This window comes from Silurus meridionalis, chromosome 4 (genome assembly GCF_014805685.1).
Source record: "Silurus meridionalis isolate SWU-2019-XX chromosome 4, ASM1480568v1, whole genome shotgun sequence".
Classification (NCBI taxonomy): domain Eukaryota; kingdom Metazoa; phylum Chordata; class Actinopteri; order Siluriformes; family Siluridae; genus Silurus; species Silurus meridionalis.
The window spans coordinates 32461203-32484113 of NC_060887.1; the positions used below are offsets into that span (position 1 = coordinate 32461203).

The following is a 22911-nucleotide window of genomic DNA, read 5'->3' on the forward strand; positions in this document are numbered from 1 at the left end:
GAGAGAGAGAGAGAGAGAGAGAGAGAGAGAGAGAGAGAGAAAGGTTGTCCTATAGTCTGCTCTGCCTTATAGCTTATCACACTCATCCTTTAATTGGAACCAGAAACACCCATCTGAGCATGTGTACAGTTCCCTCAGAGAGAGAGAGAGAGAGAGAGAGAGAGAGAGAGAGAGAGAGAGAGAGAGAGAGAGAGAGAGAGACAGTGAGAGAACGAGTGTGTGAGAGAGGGAGTTACTCAGTAATCCACTGCTTCTTTTAGAGTGCTAAAAATAGACAGCCCAGATAACGGCCTGTTCGCTTCCCAATGTTCTCACTTGCCTTCTTTATCACACCCTCCCCATCTCTTTTTTTCTGCACCAACTTCTCTGATTACTATGCTTGAAGGCTCTCTGAAGAAAAAAAAAAATCATAAAAAAACAAAAAACAAGGCTTTGGAGACGAGACAATGAAAGGGTGTTTGCAGAATCGCTCAAACAGACGCACCCCTTTAACTCCCGTCTCCTTGGAGTTGTAATCAATAAACACCAGACGTGAGGCAGAAGTGGGTGAACCTGTAGGACACCGAAAAGCCGTGTGATCACGTGACAGCACTTGCAACATTAAAAGGGAGATAGAGAAAGAGACGGAGTGAGAGAGAAAGAGACGGAGTGAGAGAGAGAAAGAGAGGGTTAAACAGAGAGACATACGAAAGCAGTGACCTATTTAGAAAAATGGTGACATGATACAGAGGGAGTGAGGTGGAGCAGCAAATATATTAAGGGATCATCACTATAGTGTGTGTGAGAGGAAAAAAAATAATAAAACCGAAGCGAGAGAAATCTCAGCAGACGCTTCTAAATGAGCTTAACGAGCTTGTGACATGAGACTGACAGTGTAATCTCACTAACAGCTGCTGAGCGAGTGCAATTAGATGAAATGGAGGAAAATAGTTCCTTATAGACTACGGGAAAAAAAAAAAAAAACATTGAAATAATGCAAGCACTCTGGGAGGACTGTTAGCACAAGATGTGAAAACCGTAATTTTTTTTTAGTTGTCCTGACTTTTGTACATCTTTTACAGAGATACACAAATAGACCAGCTGGCAGATTTGTAGAATGCCACAGGTCGAATCCTCATTAAAAGCAAAACTGAGAGACAACCCATTACACCTCTTTCACAACACACTGGAGTCCTGTAACTGTAACATTACGTTACTCAGGCCTTTGTTTTAGGGCTTCGTGTGCTCATGGTCTTGTAAAAGATCTATAAAATATGGACAGAAGTACATTTCACTGGCTCTGTACATGTACACTGTACATTGACAATGAATTTGAATCCAATCTCATCTATTGGGACACCTAAATTAAGTCTCTGAATGCCGTAGCATTGAATTTTCCCTTTACTTGATCTAGGAGACCCAAAGCCAGCTCCATGGAGATATGTTTGGAAGATCTTGTGTGGCCTGCTATAGAGCTCTGACCTCAACCCTATTGAACACTGAATGTTGACTGCACCCCAGGCATTCTCACCTACATAACCAAGGACTTTACTAACACCCTTGTGGCTGAATGAAATCTCATGGAAATCTCCACAAGAACAATCAATCTAGTGGGGCATCTTCCCAGAAGAGTGGAGGAAAATATGGAAAGGGTTTAAAAAACCTATATGAGGTATATAAAAACATTAACACGATGATTAGAAAAGCCATTCATACTGATTTTTACTATCCAGTACCCACTGGGTCACGAATATAGAATGACCAATGTGGGATCGTTGGACGTTCTAGTATTTGAACTTACAACCTTCAGGCCACTTACAGTGTGTTTTAAACTACTGTACTATACCCATTAAACTTGGGAGTAGTAGCATACTTCAGTCGAATTATATAGGACCGGAAATAACATTTTGCATAACCTTTAATATATAAAAGCAGTGGTGAAAAAAGATGGAAAATGATAGATGGATGCAGACAGAAAAGGACAGAGAGGAGAAAATAAATGAATGAGAGCTGAAGAATATTAATGAGTAACAATAAAGATGAGAGATGAGAGAGTGAGGTATAGAGAGGACTAGACAGATATACTGGGAGATGCTCAAAGAGAAGGAGGCAGAGAGAGAGAGCGAGCGAGGGAAAGATTTCTCAGATTGATGTCTCGATCCATCTTCTGAAGTGCTTGTGTGTTACTACACATGTGATAGGATCACCATTAATAATAGTAATAATAATAATCCAAAAATAATAAAGACTTTTTTATTACACAGAGGATAAAGCAACATGCCGCAATTTAAACAGTAGTAAATATTCCAGATGCCTTCAGCTTTAAGAGACTGATTTATAACTGGGATGATGCATCAGGTGGAGATAAATAAAGACAGATTTCAGCTGGGAATAGTCAGGAAATAATGGCCATTTGACCCAGTCTGTGTTAAGAAACACTTCTCAAGAACATCCTGTACTTCTCAAAACATCCTAGGATACAAAATATACTCCTGCCTGGAGTGTTCCTGGGATAGGACCTAAATGCCTGAATGAGCACTTTGAGAACATTTCTTTTGACATTTCAGGAGACGCACAACCGTCTTACTTACAAACAATATGGAAACTGATATTAGACTGTTTATACTCTGCTTTAAATACACATGAGCAAACAAATCTCTCAAACACCCCTATGTCGATGAAGAATAGAATTATTCACACCTTCTTCTTTTTCTTTCGGATGTTCCCATTAGAGGTCACCACAGTGGCTCATCCGTCTCCATACCCCCCTGTCCTCTACATCTAACTCTTTCAACCCAACTACCTGCATGTCTTCCCTCACCACATCCATAAACCTCCTCCTTGGTCTTCTCTTTTCCTTCTTCCTGATGGCTCCATCCTTAGCATTCTCCTACCGATATACCCCATGTCCCTCTTCTGCACATGTCCAAACCATCTCCATCTCACCTCCCTCACCTTGTCTCCAAAACGTCCTACATGCGCTGTCCCTCTAATAAACTCATTTCTAATCTAGAGTTATTCACACTTACAGAGGATAATTAGCAAATAGTACACAGCGATTTCATGCACACAGCGATTCCAAAGCATACTGTATGACAGAGATTGAACACACACCAGTTCATGTAAAGCAAATACTAGAATACACTCGTGACATCAGCTAAGGAACTGTCCCATCAGAAGTGTAGCTTCAGAGGCAGTCAGGGCTGTTAGCACTACTAAGTTCAACTACAATGAATATCTGTCCAAAGCTCTTGAGATTCTTTGGACTTTCTAATTCAGAGCTGCGAAATCAAATTCAGAATGTGCAGGATTAAAAAAAAAAAAAGCAAAAGGAAGTGAAAGTAAATGTAAAAGAATAAACTGAAGAGCAAAAGCAATAGAAAGGTGGAGATAAATTAGGAAACTAAAATGAAAGGGTGAAAAGAAAGAATGGAAAGAAAGGGAGTGGAGAAAAAGGAAAGAAATGATAGGAAGGGAAGAAAAATAAAAGGAAAAGGAAGGAAAGGAAGGGATGGGATGAAAAGGAAAGGGATGGTAAGAAAAGGAAAGAAAAGGAAAGGTATGTGATGTGATGGTGAAGGGAGAGGGAGGAGGGAGAGGAAGGAAGGGACCAAAAGGAGGAGGTGGGGGCTAAGAAAGGAAAAGAAAGGAAAAGGATGAGAGAGGTAAGGAAGGGAAGGGAAGGGGAGGGGAAAGGGAAAGTGAAGGTAGAAGAGAAAGGAAGCAGAAGGAAAGGGAAGAAATGAAAGGTAGACCAGAAAGATAGAAGTAACAAGGATGGAAAAGAAAAGTAAGATTGGAAGCAGATGAAGCATTGGAAGAAATGAACGAAAATGCAGGGAATAAAAGAGGGATGGAGAGAAATAAACAAAAGAAGGGAGAGGAAAGGAGAAAGACGAATTCGTAGAAGTGGTGTTAAAATCCTGTCTGGACCATTAGCTTTGATTTGTGAGTGTAATCTGAAGGTGTGTGTGTGTGTATGTGTGTGTGTGGTTTATTAGAGTAAATAAGCAGGGTTTAATAACTGAAAACAATCAGGACAAAAACATCAGGCATCAGTAAAAATCCTAATAAAACCTGGGGTCCCTCATTTTCAACATCAGTTCTAGTGTTATGGCCCAGGTATTAAAAACATGGGGAAACATTCAAATCTGGCTTTATGGTGGTTTTTTATGCCTTCGAATGCAGAAATATTATGACCATAGAAAAATATCAAGACAGTAAAAGATTCAATTTCACAGCTCGACACAGGTGAGACAAAACTCTAAGAATAGCTGTACAGTGTTAAAGAGAAAATGCTAGAGGCACAGAGGGAGACAAACAGAGAGAAATCAGTATTCCGAAAAGACGGGCTAGAAAAGTGCTGAGAGAGGAAGGACTACAGAAGAGAGGAAATCCGGTACACCAGCAACTGAGACAAATAAAAGAAAAAACTGAGCAATGAAGAAAAGATGTGAAATTAGAGAGATTTCCTACTGAAAGCACAGAGTCAGACCCAATTCAATATGTCGAAAATGATTCTTTATCATCACCGAGCGAACAGCCGAATGAGTTTAAACAGCAGTAATGGTGAGACACTCGTTCTTTATTTCCACCATTTCGGTGAAGTAGTGGAGAAAAAAAAAACAAAAGAAAAATGCAATTTAAAAGCAATGGGCTCCGAGGGTCAGTGTTACAGCTCTGGTTATTGCTTGATGCGGAGAATAAGTCAATACTCTGTAACCTCACTTCCGTAAAACATTCAGACTTTAAAGCCCACTATGACCTCATACTACAATCATCACACTACACACACACCATACCTGGAATTTAGATTTAGAAAACTTATACATTTAAACTAAACAAGAAAGTCGACTCTCAATTGGAGAACTTACTGTTAGATGCATGCATTGTGTGGATATTAACATGCAGCACTGTTTAGGGCATGGGGGAGGTGGTATCCTAATGGTTAAAGCATTGGCCTTTGGATCCGGGGGTTGAAGTTTCGAGTCCTGGTCATACCAAGCTGCCACTCTTGGGCCCTTGAGTAAGGCCCTTAACCCCCCCTAAGGGTGCTCAGTTGTTGGAATTGGGATAAAGTACTCCACCATACTCAATGAGCCTCGCCAGTTGACCATTAGCATGTTATTTCATCACCAGATGAGATGCCGTCATTTTCTCCTGCGTCATCTGTTTGCATGTCTGACCGAAGGAATATGAGTAACCTCTCCCTTATTCCCTTGTAAATCTGTTTGATTATGATTATCCAGTTAAGATGGAAACAACATTTCCCAGAGCTGTAGTGCTTTCTGTGTAAACATTTGTCATATCATCGAGGCTATTTTTGAGAATGGTGGCAATTAATCGAAACTGACTCACCAGCCCTGCTTTGTTTTAAAAAGAGCTTGAATTGACAGCTTGCCATATGATGATTTCATTACTGACGCCACAGACAGACAAGGGAGTTGGGATTGATATTAAGACAAGCAACACATCATGAGAAAAATAACAAAAGGACTATGAGACTACCAAATGAGTCACATACACTGAAAACATGGATTGTGAAGTAGAGGTCGACTGAACTGATAACTAATTAATGAACCTATAGTTTTAAAAATGGATATAAACCTAACATAACACTTCATGTAAAATAGTACTTTTTTACAAAAAAAATTCATGGAAATTCTACAATAATATGTAATATATTTATTAATAAATAATTGTATAAATTATAAATAATAAATATTATATAGCACTCTCTGTGCAGCGCGCAGTCTCACGTGTAAAAAACAAACAGCAAGTGCCTTCAGTAATTCACCTCCAGAGGCAGCTCTTGTAATGACAGCAGACCGGAAGCCAGAAAAAACACTGGTATGGATTTTTGCCGATAGTTGATAGTTTCAGCAATCAACTGTTCTTCTTCTTTTGGCTGCTCCCATTAGGGGTCGCCATGGCAGATTATCTGTCTCCATACTACTCTGCCCTCTACATCTGCCTCTTTCAAACCAACTACCTGCATGTCTTCCCTCACCACTTCCATAAACCTCTTTTTTGATCTTCCGTCTTTTCCTCCTTCCTGGTGGCTCCATCCTCAGCATTATATATAACCCATGTCCCTCCTCTGCACATGTCCAAACCATCTCAATCGGATCTCTCTCACTTTGTCCCCAACATGTCCTACATGTGCTGTCCCTCTAATAAGCTAGTTTCTAAAACTGTCCATCATCGTCACTCCCAATGAAAACCTCAACATCTTCAGCTCTGCTACCTCCAGCTCCACCTCCTGTCTTTTACTCAATGCCACTGTCTCTAAACCATACAAAATCGCAGGTCCCACCACAGTCCTATAAACTTTCCCTTTCACTCTTGCAGATACCCTTCTATCACAAATCACTCCTGTCACACTTCTCCACCCACTCCACCCTGAAAGCACTATTTTCTTCACTTCTTTAACACACTCTCTATTACTTTGCTCTGCTGACCCCAGGTACATAAACTCCTCAACCTTGACCACCTCTTCTCTGTGCAACTGCACCACTCCACTGCCCTCCCTCTCATTCATACACATGTACTCTGTCTTACTCCTACTGACTTTCATTCCTCTTCTCTCCAATGCGTACCTCCACCTCTCCAGGCTCTTCTCAACCTGCTCCCTACTCTCACTACAAATCACAATACCATCCGCAAACATCATAGTCCATGGAGACTCCTGACTGACCTCGTCCGTCAACCTGTCCATCACCACCGCAAACAGGAAAGGGCTCAAAGCCGATCTTTGATGCACTTTAACCCAGTCTGTCGTTCCTGCTGCACACTTCACTGCTGTCACATTGTCCTCATACATGTCCTGCACCACCCTCACATACTTCTCTGACACACCTGACTTCCTCATACAATACCACAACTCCTCTCTCGGCACCTTGTCATAAGCTTTCTCTAAATCCACAAACAAACAATGCAACACCTTCTGACCTTCTCTATACTTCACCAACATTCTCAAAGCAAATAGTGTCCATAGTTCTCTAACTCGGCATTAAACCATACCGTTGCTCACAAATGGTCACCTCTTCTCTTAGCATGACTTCCACTACTCTTTCCCATAACTTCATGGTGTGACTGATCAACTTAATTCCCCTGTAGTTACTGCAGGTCTGCACATCTCCTTTATTCTTGAAGATCGGTACCAGAACTCTCCTTCTCTATTCCTCAGGCATCCTCTCACCTTCCAAAATCTTGTTAAACAATCTGGTTAAAAACTCCACTGCCATCTCTCCTAAACATCTCCATGCTTCTACCGGTATGTCATCTGGTCCAACCGACTTTCCACTCTTCATCCTCTTAATCGCTGCTCTCACTTCCTCCTTACTAATCCTATCCACTTCCTGTTTCACCATCCAACCTTCTCTCTCTCTCATTTTCCTCGTTTATAAGCTGCTCAAAATACTCCCTCCATCAGATGTCACACCAAGTACATTTCTAGCTGTCTCCCTCACTCCTGCAGTAGTTACAATCATCCAGCACCTCTTCACCACCCCTGTCTGACCTCTTCCCTGAATCTCATACTAAAGTTTCCTTCTTCAGTTCCCACCATCTTATTCTTCTTTAAGGCCTCACTCTCTTCCTCTTCACCTCCAAAACCATCCTACAGACCACCATCCGATACTGTCCAGCTACACTTTCCTCCGCCAACACCTTACAGTCTCCAATCTCCTTCAGGTTGCATCTCCTGCATAGTCCACCTGTGTGCACCTTCCTCCACACTTATACATCAAGTTCCAGCAATCAACTATCAGTTTCAATTAATCATTCGAACCCATATTATGTAGTTTTGAGAAACGTGTCCTGAATGCATAGTAGTAGCGGTCGTGCTCCTCATATTACAGTCTGAACAATGACAAAAAGTTCAAGAAAACCAGCAATCAAAAAGTTTTAACGTTCTCTTTATACTGCTTGTAAGTACAAATAACAATCTTCCTATGTACTTTTCGCACACTTGGAATAAAAATGAAGATTTAAGTTCTTTCCTCGACTGGAACATTTCCACATTACTGGAATTCCCTTTTCAGTCATTTCCTCTAGTTTTGGCAGGAGAAAGTAAACAGCGAAGATTGTTGGTGTACATTGGGGAGGAAAATAAATGGCAAAATTGCTTTACATCGATTAAATGGCCAAAAGTACATGAATAACTGATCACCACACCCATATTTGGTTCTTCCCTGAACCGCCGTTGCTATAAATTAGGAAGCTCACAACTGTACAAAATGTCTGTGTTTTATATCATTCAAATGTCGTTTTAGTGGAATAAAGAAGCCCAAACTCAGCAAAGACATGTTGTCATGGTTGGAGTGGAAGAACTTGCGTGTCCTCTACAGAGTCCTGACCTTAAACTCACTGAATACCTTTGGGATGAACTGAACTCCAGACATCCTTACCGACTTCAGAGCCTGATCTCACTTGTGCTCTTGTACCTAAATGTTTCAAATCCCTACAGCCACAGATAAGAATATTTTAACAGCAGGATATACAAGTTATATTTAAAGAGCCATAATTAAAATCAAATAACTTGAGAGTTGACCTGTCAAATGGTCATGCAATGACATGTACGCACCAGTAACCAAATCTACACCACTATATTCAATTCAAAATTTAATAATTAAACATCTCTAAAAAAACCAAAAAAACAAGGCACCTGTGAACGAGGCCGTGGCTTTCAAAACATTTAAAATCAAGCAAAATTGCATTGGACATCATGTTTTAAACAGCCTTAATTCACACACACATTATAATAAAAATCAGAGCTCTGGGTATCAAAACCGTGCCACCAGAGCACTGTGATCAATTCAATTTGTCTTTTCAGATTAAAGACCAATTTGTATTTAGTCTGGTGTCCTTTAGCTTTTGTTTTAACAGACACAAACTCGTACACTGACTGACAAATACAAAATAAATTATATTAAATTATATTATATATATATATCAGTATATATATATACAGTGGAACCCACTTATCTCGACCTCGGTTAACTCGACAAACCTATTAAGTCGACGTTTTTGAAGTGGAACCGCCAAATTCTCGCTTTGTCTAAGCATTTTTTTAATGGTTATGTCGACTTTTTTATGTCGCCGACCCTGATATCTCGAGCACAAGGGGGGAAAAATTTGCCATTTGACGTGTTATCTCGATCAGCACTGTGCAGCCGCAGAAGAACTCGCGAAAGTGGCGGAAAAATCAAGCCTTACAGATGCTACAGGTGTTGTATTGTATACTGGTGAATCTCTGCTGTTAGTTAGTGCACATATGCCTTTTGTTGTTAAATGTTATGCGATGAACGGGAGGCGAAAGCTGTGCTTGGTAGGAGCGCGGCGCGGCGCGGCGCTTGGTAGGAGCGCGGCGCTTGGCAGAAGGAACAACGGCCGATCCTGCGATTCGCTTTGGGAAGAAAAGCGCAGCCGTTGAGAGAGTGCCGATGGGAAGGCACGTACCGGGATACGCATGCGCGATAACAACGACCGCCGTGAACCAACATATACCAACAATAACAGACGGTGAGAGTGTGGAAGTTTAAATAGGAGCTGCTGATGTTGCCAAACGAGCACCATATGTGCGCGATTGAAGCCGGAAGCTTCAGAGAAAGCGGCCGAGAAAGCACCTGCCACGCCCCCTTTGGATTCCTGACAGTTAACAAACACTGTATGTACTGTATGTACATTTTTATAGCATGCCTTCATCAAACAAATCGCGGCAACGCTGTTGTGTAAAAAAACCCTCCAAAAACACGTGCATGCACATTCTCATTTATTAACGCACATCATGTACATAAAGAAATTTCAAGCACGTTAATATATTGCCACCATTTTGATTTTCATTTATCTCGATCATCGGTTATCTCGATGCTTTTTGACAACCCCCTAGGACATCGACATAACCGGGTTCCACTGTATATATATATATATATATATATATATATATATTAAAATTGTTTAAACTTGGCTCACTCAGTATGAATTTTATTGCTATTAGATATTATGTACAAAATTCACGTATAATAAATTAGTCAAATGTTTAGAAATATGCATAGTAATCTTGGACTCTTATCAGAGAATAAAAAATTTATATTTTTACAGATACATTTTGATTTGGAAAATAATATCCTTTCTAATACAGTAATCCCCTGCTTTACCGCGGTTTAAATCTCACGCCCCTGGTTGGTTTTTTGCGGAATTGCATTTGCCACATAACTAATTATTTTGGATGATTTTCCCAGTCTCTAGCAGAAACCAACGATAGACCAAAAAACTTATATGGAATTGTTTATATGGGGTTTTATGTTGAATATTTAAATTTATTACTAAAAATAAAATTAATTATAAAATGAAGTAAAATGTTAATACAGTACAGTACTGTATACATAAAATTTATTTTTTTGGGGTGGTGTCCATCTATGGTGGTTTTGGAACGTGACCACCGCAATAAACAGGGGATTACTCTACATTAAATATACAAAACCTGTATGCATGGATAAAGCATAACTGCATAAATCAAGACTAATCAAATAATGATTAGTCCACACTTCTGGACAGTGACAGATTTTGGTCTTTCAGAAGGCCTCAATAAATTTTTTCAACAAAATGGTTCTATCTATTGGAAATCGAGATTATTTGATTCCACAATCACTCAGTCACATTGATGGGTAGTAACATGCCTAAGGCCTTCTGTCCAACAGCTGAAGCCCTGGCCAATAAATAAACTCGCCTTGCTGTGTATCACTAGACAGAAAAACCCATTCTGATTGGATCATTTTCCTTCTGGCATTCCAAGATTTCATTTCCAAACAACACTTAATTCAATCAGATTATTACAAAATACACCATGCTGAGAAATAAACTAATACATGAAAGACATTTTGTTTTCCAAAAATTTCTCAGTCTTCCCCTTGGCATAAAACCGAATTTAACACGTCACATACTTTAGTAGTCCTTCAGCACTCTATGGTCACATTTAAAGGCACTGGTTTTAGCTTTACCGAAATAGATCACTGTTGCACCTCAGAGAGCGAGTAGCTAAAATATGAATGAAAAAGGAGGACCGGCGAGACGATGTGAATCAATTAGCTTTGGCTTGTTGCCCAAAGCTCGGATATGTTTATCCTGTGCTTCCAAAGCTTTTAGTAAGAGGGACTAAATAAAATAAACAAATGAATACATTATTCTTGCCTTTATTTATTCATTTATCTGCTTTTCTTTATTAGTCTAAGTTCTCATCAAAATCAATAAGAAATCATTGCTGAAAAACTGATGAATATTAACTGAAAAACCTGAAAAAAATATGGGTCAGATGGAAATACAGCGGAACCTGTTTGGAAACTGACATGAAATCCATTAGGGGATCTATTTGGAGCAGCTTCCCGCAGAGATGTTTGGCTGTTGCATGGGCGGCTACCCATGGCCACAGATTTTTAGACTCGTTACACTAACTAAAGTGCAGTCTGAAACAGCGTTCACATAAATATTGCAAAGAGCACATTTACTTTGATATCCCTAGACTTTCCTACTGGTAAAAAATATATATATAGAGGTTGGACTGAAGACATACATGGACTATATATACAGTATATATATAAATATCTCAGTTGAGGAGGGGGTGGCCTTATAAAACAGTGTTAAAATGTTCATAGCCCAGAGTGGTGCTTTAAAACAGTAATTTCTGTATCAAAAGTTTGAAAAGTTCTGCTAAAATTGCCATGAACAGTTTTGCACTCAAGTGTATAACAATATACAGTTGATAAACTCAACAAACTATAATGAATAGATATCTGGTGTCAGCCAGGTGAGGATGGGTTATCTCCTGAGTCTGGTACGTCTCAAGGTTTCTTGCCTCTGGTCCACTTATAAGAAATAAACATATAGGGACAAACGTATTAATTTAAAATGTATTTGAAATCTATTTATTTCTGTAAAGCTGCTTTGTTATGATGTCCATTGTTAAAAGTGCTGTGCAAATTGAACTGAACTGAAAAGCGATCCTGTTTTATTCTCTTTTTTAAATGTACAGCCTATTTTAAATAATATATATAATTATATATATATAATCATCAGCAAATGAGCATATATGTGCAAACTGACCCTGCAATTCCATGTCATTAGTTGGCTAGTTAAACATTAGTTAGTGCCACAATGCAAACATTTGCTGGTATATTTCATAACTAAATGTGGCCAGAATTATAACACATTCTCCTGGTTTCCTCTGCGTATATTTCTGTCCCACCTTCTCAATACATGCCAGTGGGTCAATAAGTGACTATAAATTACTCCTAGGTGTGTGTGTGGGTGGGTGTGTCAGTATGTACATGCTGTATTGTAATGGAGCCCCCAGGTGTATTCCCTCGCAAAGCACAAAGCTCTGAAATTAAGTTATAATTGAAGATGGGTGAATTAATAATTAATTAATGATTAAAACAAATGTGTTGAATAGGTCATAAACTGTGTCTATACAGGCTACTATATCATGGTGCAGAAATATCATAAAATATATGTATAAAAAAAGAAATAATATTCAAACAAATAAGAAAAAAAAAAAGAATATATATATATATATATATATATATATATATATATATATATATATATATATATATATATATATACATATACACACATACATACATACATATAATCATTATTATATATATATTATGTTTGTGTGTGTGTGTGTGTGTGTGTGTGTGTGTAGGTGGCAGATAGCTATATGGCACCTTTATGACTCTTAATGGTATAGCAATAGAAGTGTAATCAACCTATAAGATGTGCTGCAAATGCAAATGAGATACGAATGAATTAATTCACTTTATAATACATCAGATATTTAGCTACCTATCTCATTTCACTGTATACATTACACTCAAGGGTACACTATATCGACAAACATATTTGGACACAATATATTTCCAGTCATATGTGGTTCTTCTCCAAACTGTTACTACAAAGTCACAGGCATACAATTGTCTGGATGCACTAGCAATAAATTTTCCCTTCACTTGAGCTAGGAGACCCAAACCTGTTCCAGCATGATGATGTCCCTGTGCACAAAGCCAGCTCTGTGAAGATATGATTTGCATGGTTTGGAGTGGAAGATCTTAAACGGCTTGCTATAGAGCTCTGACCTCAACAATATTGAACTATTGATGAAAAAATGAGCACTATTCTCCACAAGCACACTCCAAAATCAACTGAAACATCTTCCCAGAATAGTAAAGGTCATTATTAACAGCAAATGGGGACTAAATGTGGAATGGTTACAGTCTTTTTGTCTATATAGAATATTTTATGCCAATAAACATATTTCTGAAATATATTCTACAATGTTCCTATTAATATCCCAAACCCAAAACAGTTTTAAAGTAGGAAATGGAACACGTGGTTTTAGACAACAGCTTGATCAGATTTGTGAATTGGAACTATTAATGGTAGTATAAAAATGCTTCATTTTGCTAAGTGCTCTGCAGCAACTCTAAGACTGTTGACGAAATAAATTTTTTTAAAACGTAGAGTTTCATTGCTATGCTACCACCTCAAAAATCGCTGATTTGCTAACAGGTTTCAGAATACCAGCTGAAATGTCAGACATGATTGGTCCAAAGCCGTGCGGTATTTTTGTGCCAAGCTTGCCATGCCCTCTAAAGCACAGCGTGGGTGGCAGGGTGGCATATGTACTGGCAGTGTCTCGACACACAGCAAGACATGCATGCGTGTGTGTGAGAGAGAGAAGAGACAGAATGGATGCGTATGAGGAAGGCGGAGGGTCCTGTTTCCCCCAGGCAGTCTGAAATCATCGTGTCTGACTCAACAGCAAGTTTCTGAACGACAGCGGCGTTGCTTACTGTACTGCTGCGCTCTGACAACGGGAGCGTGTGCGCCACCTACACACGTTCTCTCTCACACAACATAAAGCTTCAACAGATGACAAGAACACACAGAGTCACTTGTGGTGATGGAACGCTTAGTCACGGAGACTTGTGCCTTCACATATGTGCACAGAGAACAGAGAGAGAACCAGCGTGACATTTAAACATGACTGAGCAAAACTGGGTGAAGTTCACACACGACCCAGGCAAAGGTGAAAGTACTATAACCCAAGTTCGAGCTTATTGGACTTTAGTCAGGTATCCCTTCAACTTAAAAAATAAACTAAACAAAAGAAAAACCCTGTATACATTCACATAAGGTATCAAACCACAATAACACTACTACTATAAAGAAAAAAGAAATTTGTAGCCTCATTATGGTGTACAGCAGTGGTCCCCAACCTTTTTTTGCACCACGGACCGGTGTAATGTAAGACAATATTTTCACGTAAGGTGTGGCGGATAAATGCAACAAAATACGACCGGCATAAAAACTGGTATTTTCTAAATATAAAAATAAACGTGAATCCACTGTGTTGTTGTTTGTTCATTTTGCTAGCTTGAGGGTTTTAATTTAACGGTAATGTATTATGTGTTAGTGGCGGAGCAGGTAGCAGGTACCTTTAAGAAGGTAGCGGCTTGAGGTAAGACATGTGACCGAGGAAAGCATCTTAACATGCATCAAGAGTGAGTCATAGACAGATGTGGCGGAGAGAATCCGGTAATTGTCCAAAATAAAACATCGTTCAGAATCAGATAATAAATAAAACGAAAATAATGTAATGTAAGTACCGTATTTTCCAGACTATACGCCGCTACTTTTTTCTCACGCTTTGAACCCCGCGGCTTAAACAACAAAGCGGCTAATTTATGGATTTTTCCTGGGTTTTTCCCGGGTCACAAGCTTCAAGCCAAAAAACTGAGCCCCAAAACATAAACCAATGAAATTGCCGAACGGGTTCAGATGAACCAATGAAACTCTTTATATTAAATCAGATGCGCTCCCACTGAATCGGGCCGCACCACATCATAAATATGGATAAGGTTCCTCTGACGTTTGACCTGCCGTTTACTCGGACTGTCTACAGGAAATGAGAATCATTCATCACGCTGAAACCAACCGGGCATAAAAAAACGCACTTCACCTGTGTTCTGAGCTGCACGGCATTGGGAGAAAAGATTCACCGATAGTGATTTTTAAACGCACGGCGATACCAAAAGAAAAAGAAATTTTTGTGAAAGGAAAGAGAAAGACAGTGAACAATGACTTTCTTGGTAGGCTACTGTTTAGATACAAGCCATGTAACAGACACTGTCTTTCATTAAAGCCTGTGTAAAGTTCATTAGTTTCAGTGTAGACTGCGGCTTATAGACAGGTGCGGCGTATTTATGTTCAAAATTTAAATCTTTGTCAAATTCAGTGGGTGCGGCTTATTTTTAGGTTCGCTTAATAGTCCAGAAATTACTGTATTCTTTCACTGGTGTACACGATAAACATAAGTCATATTGCTAACAGGACATATGGCCCAGTTCTTTTTCATACCTTCCCTTCTCTCTCTCTCCTTGTTGTGTCAGAAACATAAGCAAATCAGGTTTAAAAATTTAATTACAGCCATTTTTACTTTATTTTAATATAATTGTCATATTTTATTTTCATTTCAGGGCCAACCTGTTAAAAAATATAGTGGTTCTTGTGTGCATGCAGGTGTTATTATTCCAATTTGAGGGTGACCTACAGGTCAGGTTAGGCCAGCTAGGACAGGTCGTAGTACACAGACATGCAATGAGTTCAAATAATTACCAGTGTCTTTCCAAATAATTTCCATCCTGTCATTATGGAAAAAAAAGAAGATCACAAATGACTAACATTTAAAAGAATTAAGAGAAATTATGAGGAAGAACTTCTTTATAAGAATAAAGCTGTTTACTGGTAAACTAAATTCACAAACTGCACCATATATTGTGAAAAAAACTGAAGGAAAATGGAAAAAATCCCAAAATACCATTCTAAATTGGAAGTGAGAATATGCATGGGGAGCAAAAAAACAAACAAATGAACAGTCAAATCAACTGATCATGAATGATGTTTTTGTAGAAAGAATGGAGCTAGTTTTTGGTGAGAGATACATGTATGAAACAAAAAAGTATTGGGACACCTGACCTTTCCTGCCATATGTGCTTCTTCTCCAAACTGTTACCACAACGTTGGAGGCACACTATCATCTTTGGATGAGGTATAATAGAATTTTGCGTTCACTTGAACTTGGAAACCCAAAGCTGTTCCAGCATGGCAATGCCCCTGTGCACATAGGGGGGCTCCAGAAAGATCTGGTTTACATACTTTGGAAAGGAAGATCTTGAGTGGCCTGCTATAGAGCTCTGATCTCAACCCTACTAAACACCTTTGGAATTAATTGGAACGCTGACTGCACCCCAGGCCTTCACATCTACATCAGAACCTGACTTTACACCCTCAACACCCCTGTGGCCGATAACCACAAAAGTCCACAAGTACACTCCAAAATCTAATGGAACATCTTTCCAGAAGAAAGAAGAGTAGAGGGAATTATAGGAGTAAATTGAGACTAAATGTGGAATGTGATCATCACTTAGCATACTTATGACTAGGTGTCCACAAACTTTTGGCAATTATAAAAAAAAAAAAAAAATTTAATCACAATTCAATTAAAGAGACACAAATAAGGTAAGGCAACCAAAGCGGTCATAGATCCTAGTATATTTGTTCACTTGTGATCTATGTGGTCCATGTCAGGAAGGAGGTCAGAGGTCATCTTCATTAGGAAGATGCTGTTATCTAGAACGACTTACAACTGAGCGTTTGAGGGTTCAGGGCCTTGCTCAAGGACCCAGTAGTGGTAGCTTGATGGTGCCAGGATTCAAATTCATGACCTCCTGAGCCAAAGGCCAATGCTTTATCCACTGAGTTACCACCTCCCACATTTCCTATTGTTACTGCACTTCAAGCGACCATGTCACATTTACACACCACATTCAAGATTAACACTCAAATATAGATTCACTTGTTTGTCCCTCCATGGTTTTTGTACAGAGACTTTCCTGATCATCATCATCTTTTCTCTGCTTGTGTTCTATATGGTGGATGTTCAGCCTGGATACATTCATTAGATAACAACATGTGAAATTATTTTATATTAATATATTAATATAATGTGAGGTCCAGTTACCAGTGTGACACTAAAACAGGTAGTAGTAATGACTACTTTTTACTTAAGTACATGTCAGAGCACAAACTTCTTTAACTTCAGTAATAAAGGATAGTCAGTACTTGAGTGAAGGATGTGCTTACTTTTGCCATCTCTGATACTTAGCCATCCTGTTTTTGACCACCAGGGTGGTTAAGGTCAAACTTTATATTTCTATACTACTCACATATTAATTGGTATGTACATAACATATTTATAACGTTTCTTTTTTATAGAAAGGTCAGAGAAAACTTTATCAATATATAAAACAGGAACTTTTTTTTTCCCCCCCAGAGGCTAATTTCATGACCTTTCGAGAATTTTTTTTTTGACAAATTAAGCACTTCCAAAAATACTCAAGGCCTGTGGGGAGCCTGCCTATGAAACTGAAGCTTCGGTGATAAAGCGGCCCACACTCTCATAACATCACCGAGGACATTGAGACAAGGAATATGCGAAGGTTGTGTTTAGAACAAAACAAAAAAGGAGAGAGAGAGAGAGAGAGAGAGAAAGAGAGAGAGAAGTGAGGCTTAGACATGATTGTGGCGGTTAAATAAGGACAAAAAACGCTGACAGGAAGCGTTTCTGCTTGAGTACCCAACCTCCGTACTGAAGGGAAGCCTGCCAGGGGGACAGGTGGGACCCAGCAGTTTCTCCACAATATTTTTCTGAAACAGCAGCAGCAGCCGTACTAGCTGCTGTTATATCTCTTCAGAGGATAGAGGGATTTAGAAGGATTTAAAGTTAGAGAGAGAGAGAGAGAGAGAGAGAGAGAGAGAGAGATATTTCTGTCAGCCTGCACTGTGTTGCTCGTGTATTTATTTATTCTTTTTTTTTTCTAAGGGAAAAGGGAGGTGGTACCTGTCTCTGAATGATGGCCAGATTGTCTTGTGCTTTGTTCAACAGCTGCTCCAGAACCTTCGGGTCCTCGACATTCCGGTTCTCCCTGAACGCATCACGTACCCTGCGCAGGGTGTACGTCCTGAAAAAGAGACACGCAAGCTGGAAATCAACACTCATCGTGGACAGGCCCATGGGAGCGAGAGAAAAAAAAAGAAGGAAAAAAGAAAAATGCTAACGTAACTATCAGCGAAGGAAATCCGGCAGAAGCCAATTAGCATGAACAGATTAGCATAGTGTTGTCTCTACTCACTCGTATTCAGAATGTGCAAGTTAATTGTTGATCCATTCCAAAACAACTAATAGCAAAAAAAAAAAACTAAGGAAATAATAAGTTTTTCTCATTTCTCAGTCGTGATATGGACTTCTCAAGAACAGAAATCTCTTTCTTCTCAGCATGTGCTATTCCTGACGTTCCGTTTTTGCTCTAGCCTGACTGCACTGTAGAGCCTTTTCACAGCTTGTTACTATAATACAAATCACTACACCGACTTCAACAGCCTCCGATGAGATGAGACAAAAATTCACCAGAGGATTGTTGGGAATTAGTCAGGACATGCTTTTCTGCCTCATGCCACCGGTCATTAGAGTCAAGAGCTGTGCGTGGTGTATGGAGTAACCCAGACACAACAAATACAATCTCTCCTGGTATTATATTTATACACACATCAATGACAGTTTTTCTTTCGTGATCCTGATGTAGAAGAGCAGAAGGGTCAGAGCACAGGGTCATACACATGTCTGAGCAGTCGCCCAAAGCTTTAACCACTGGGACTAAAAGAAAATATTTCCTCTCGCCTCCTTTTTCAACTCAATGCACATAGGTTTTGTATTCAACAGAAAAACTGAGTACCACGATCAGAGCCAAGTGCTTTGTTTCCAGCCATGATGAAGAAGGAGATACTCGATAGCCAGAGATACAGCTTCCTCTAATCCAGGTGAATAAGGAATTAAGGAGGGGAAGGAGGGGTGAGGAGAGGGAAGAGGCAAGGAAGAGTGTGTGTGTAAGAGTGAGAGAGACAGATGGTAGGCCTAATAGGTTAACAGAAAAGAAAGCAACAGTGCACTTGTCCCCACACACATATGAAATGCAAATCTTTTAAGATTTGAAAAGAAAAAAAAAACCATCCACAAATGCCGAATGAAAAACCAGGATCTGAAAAGAGGGAAATAAAATAAATAAATAAAGCGATTTGCCAGATCGTCCTGACCGGCTCACGGCTCGGCTGACAGCCAGTTCAAAGCTAAACCAAAATAAGCCAAAGGCTTTGAAGCAGACATCACATGCATTTGTAAGGTCTGAAGTTCACCCAGTGTCAACTCTAATCCAGAACAGATCCGTGTCACAGTACACTACACCAGAGATGGGAAATAATGAAGTACAAATAGTTCGTTACAGTAATTAAGTAGATTTTACTTCACTATTTATTTTTCTGACAATTTTTACTTTCACTCATTAAATTTTTTACACAAATATCTGTACTTGCTACTTCTTACATTTTCAAACCAGGCTCGTTACTTTAGTTTTAATCTATTTAGTGAGGATCGATATTTATTATTTTTATTGCGCTCCGTTTTCAGCCCATCGATCTATTTCCGGTCATTGCACGGCTTTTTAACCTACCACTGGTGTATCATTTTTCTGCCTATCGCACACGACAGACGTATGCTAGCCTATGAGGCTAACAACGAGCAAGGCAGAAAGCAACAAGAAGTCTAGGGTTACCGTGGATGAGACTGAGGGAGTCAGTGATGTAAACATGACTGAGAACAGAGACATTCCTGATCACCTGATCATCATCATCTTTTCTCTGCTTGTGTTCTATATGGTGGATGATCAGCTCTCCCACTGCTGCGATCCCTTCACTGGCTTCCAGTAGCTGCACGTATCAGATTTAAAACCCTGATGTTTGCCTACAAGGCCAAAAATGGACCAGCACCATTTTACCTCAGAGACCTCATCACACCTCACACTGCACCACGCTGTCTGAGATCGTCCAGCACTGCTCGACTGGTACCACCGTCTCTCAGAATGAGAGGTAAGTATATTTCAAGGCTCTTCTCTGTTCTGGCACCAGGGTGGTGAATAAACTTCCCCTAGATGTCCGTACAGCAGAGTCCCTGACTATCTTCAAGCGAGGGTTGAAAACCCACCTCTTCCTGAAACACTTAAATGAGCACTTTTCAAGTTTGCTTTGTAAAATTCAAGAGTTATATTTATATCAAGTTTGTAATCTAGCGTACCAGTGCCGATTTATTTATTGCTAGAGACTTAAAGCACTTTTGTAAGTCGCTCTGGATAAGGGCGTCTGCTAAATGCCGCAAATGTAAATGTAAATGTAAATAGCAAAATGTAAAATTCTATTATATTAAAATGACATTAAGTCCAGTTACCAGTGTGATACTAAAACAGCTAGTAGTAATGGCTACTTAGTGAAAAAGTGTAGTCAGTACTTCAACTTTTACCCAAGTCTTTTAAAACATGAGTATCTGTACTTCTACTTCAATGAAGGAAGTATGTACTTTTGTCACCTCTGCACTACACTAAACATTAAACTCCGTCAGCTTGTCTGAAGCATGTCCAATTTTTGAAATCTGTAAATAAAATGAGTTATCCATAATTTTTAATAAATTCTAGGCCGTCTATTTGACTTCACCTTAAAGCAACACTCGCATGCATAAACACCTAGAGGCATTCTAGCAGTCAGTCCACCTGCTGGCATGCTTCTGGGAGGTGCGAGGAAGCCGGAGAACCTGGAGGACGCATGGAGAACGTGTGAAATTTCACACGAAGAATAGCCTGAGCTTTGGATCCAACCTGGAACTGTGAGCAACCGCTAAACCCAATCATACTTTCAAATATTCACTCATTGCTTTTCAGTAATTCTTTTAAATCTATATTCTTGATGTCAGTAGCAAAATTTCCATATATTTACACACACACACACACACACACACACACACACACACACACACTCAATTACCTTCACCTTCCTAAGCAAGGCAGTTGTCATCTTGGGGGTGTGTTTGGGTTCTTTATGTTATGTTGAAATGCATCTAGTTCTTCTTCAGTATGTCACAGAACATGTTGGAATCCATGTTTCCTTCAATGAACCGCAGCTCCCCAGTACCAGCAGCACTCATGCAGCCCCAGACCATGATACTACCACCACCATGCTTTACTGTAAGCAAGTCTTATCAGACCAGAGGACAAGAACCCAGTAATTCATGCTATTGGACAGGATATTCTTCAGCAAACTGTTTGTGGGATTTTATTTGAGCCAGTTTCAGAAGAGGCTTTCTTCTAAGACGACGGCCTGCAAAACGATTTGTTACCATGGAATTTCTAAACGAAAAGCCAAAACTACAAATTTATCCAGATTAATGGGAAAGTAGCCTTTAATTACATCCAAGTGTCTCATTCCTGACTGGTTAGTTGTTTTCTATCCTTGTGCATCAATAAACCATTGACTCTATGACTTTTACAAATCCGGCCTGATTGAGTTAATTTTTTGATTTATTAAACTCAATTGAAGTCAATTCATTGTATTGGTATAGCGCTTTTTACAATAGAGATTGTCTTGTTATAAGTTTGTATAAATGAATGAGTAAACATCTCTGCTCATGGTTTTACACCTCTCTGCTCAGTCCGGCTTCTTTTTAAAGTAAAAGTATTTCAGTGTTATTATCTTGGCAAATGATGCGAGACCGTCAAAGCACTTTCTTACTCATTGTCTTAATTTGGTGTCTTAAGTAAGTGACTCTCCAATCTAATCCGGTACCTTATGATTACACATGACGTTTCATGCCGTGCGACTTTTTAGTCAAATGCCACAGTCAGGAGCGTAGGAATTCATCCTGATTCATCGCCCGATGTGACAAGCAGCCCCTTCCTCAAACAAAGAGACATATTCAGTCCTCCAAAGAGCCTGGCTCCGAGACAAGCAACATGTGAAAGACAGCATACAGACTTACTAGTCATCAGACCAAATTACAGGAAGTATGCTCAGTTCTGTCTCTAACAAACAGATCTGACATTTTCAACACGCGCTAAACAGCTGAGGGGCAATGATGAGCGAGAAGTGAATCACATAGATGGAATGAATAGAAAATGCGATGGAACTGCTAATCTGTTCATCTCCAACTTGTAGAGCATGCAGTGTAACCCCTGAACACTTACACCTCACACACACATGCACGATTGACTCCCTCCACGTGCAGGGCAGTGGCCTGACGAGCAGGATACGAGCTTCATCAGTGTGTAAAGTGATACCAATTAAAGCTCCTTAATATTTAATCAGAACCTCAGCAGGAAACACATGAGCCATGTATTATTAATGAGACAGATTACAGCCATTGACCGATTTCAAAGGCTAAATAAGCAGAGTCGGGTCAAAACCACTGTAGTAGGTGTCGATGTCGTTAAAAACACAAGAGAGACAAAGAGGTGAGAAAAGAGGAAAGGGGAGATTTCCAAAGTTGTACCTCTGGTCCGAGACTAGCTCTTTTTACCAAAAGTACTTTACTTATCCAGTGTTCCTGCCACTTGATGTGTTCTGGAAGTCTTCTTTTCCAAGCATGTCAAGCACCTTCTGCCGATTCTCAGCAATGGTGTCAAAACTGCGACGTTTGAGCTGGATCTTCGTCTTCAGGAAGAGGGTGAAGGCCGAAGGAGCTAAATCTGGCGAGTAGGGTGGGTGAGATCATGTGGATTGATTTCAGACGATCATCTCACACAATTTTTCGGAGGGTTGAGCTCGTTGGAGGTCTTCGTGATCTCTCGTCGTCTTCTAGTGATGTTCTTCCACTCTCTAACAACCCGTTGCAGCATCATCGTATGCCATGTCAAACGTCTCTGTGGCAGATTTCCATTCCATTTCCATGGACTGGCTGTCCATTATAAAATTGCATACGAAGTCACGAAGATG

General features: G+C 39.6%; 1 protein-coding gene across 1 annotated transcript in view; it reads right to left on the reverse strand.

The window, feature by feature from the left end:
* LOC124384487 (LYR motif-containing protein 4B) overlaps window positions 1-22911 on the reverse strand; it is a 53111-nt gene that overhangs the window by 20607 nt on the left and 9593 nt on the right. Inside the window, exon 2 of the mRNA XM_046847396.1 lies at window positions 17945-18065. Within this exon, the coding sequence (XP_046703352.1) occupies window positions 17945-18065 (121 nt within the window). The remainder of the gene's footprint in view (window positions 1-17944; window positions 18066-22911) is intronic.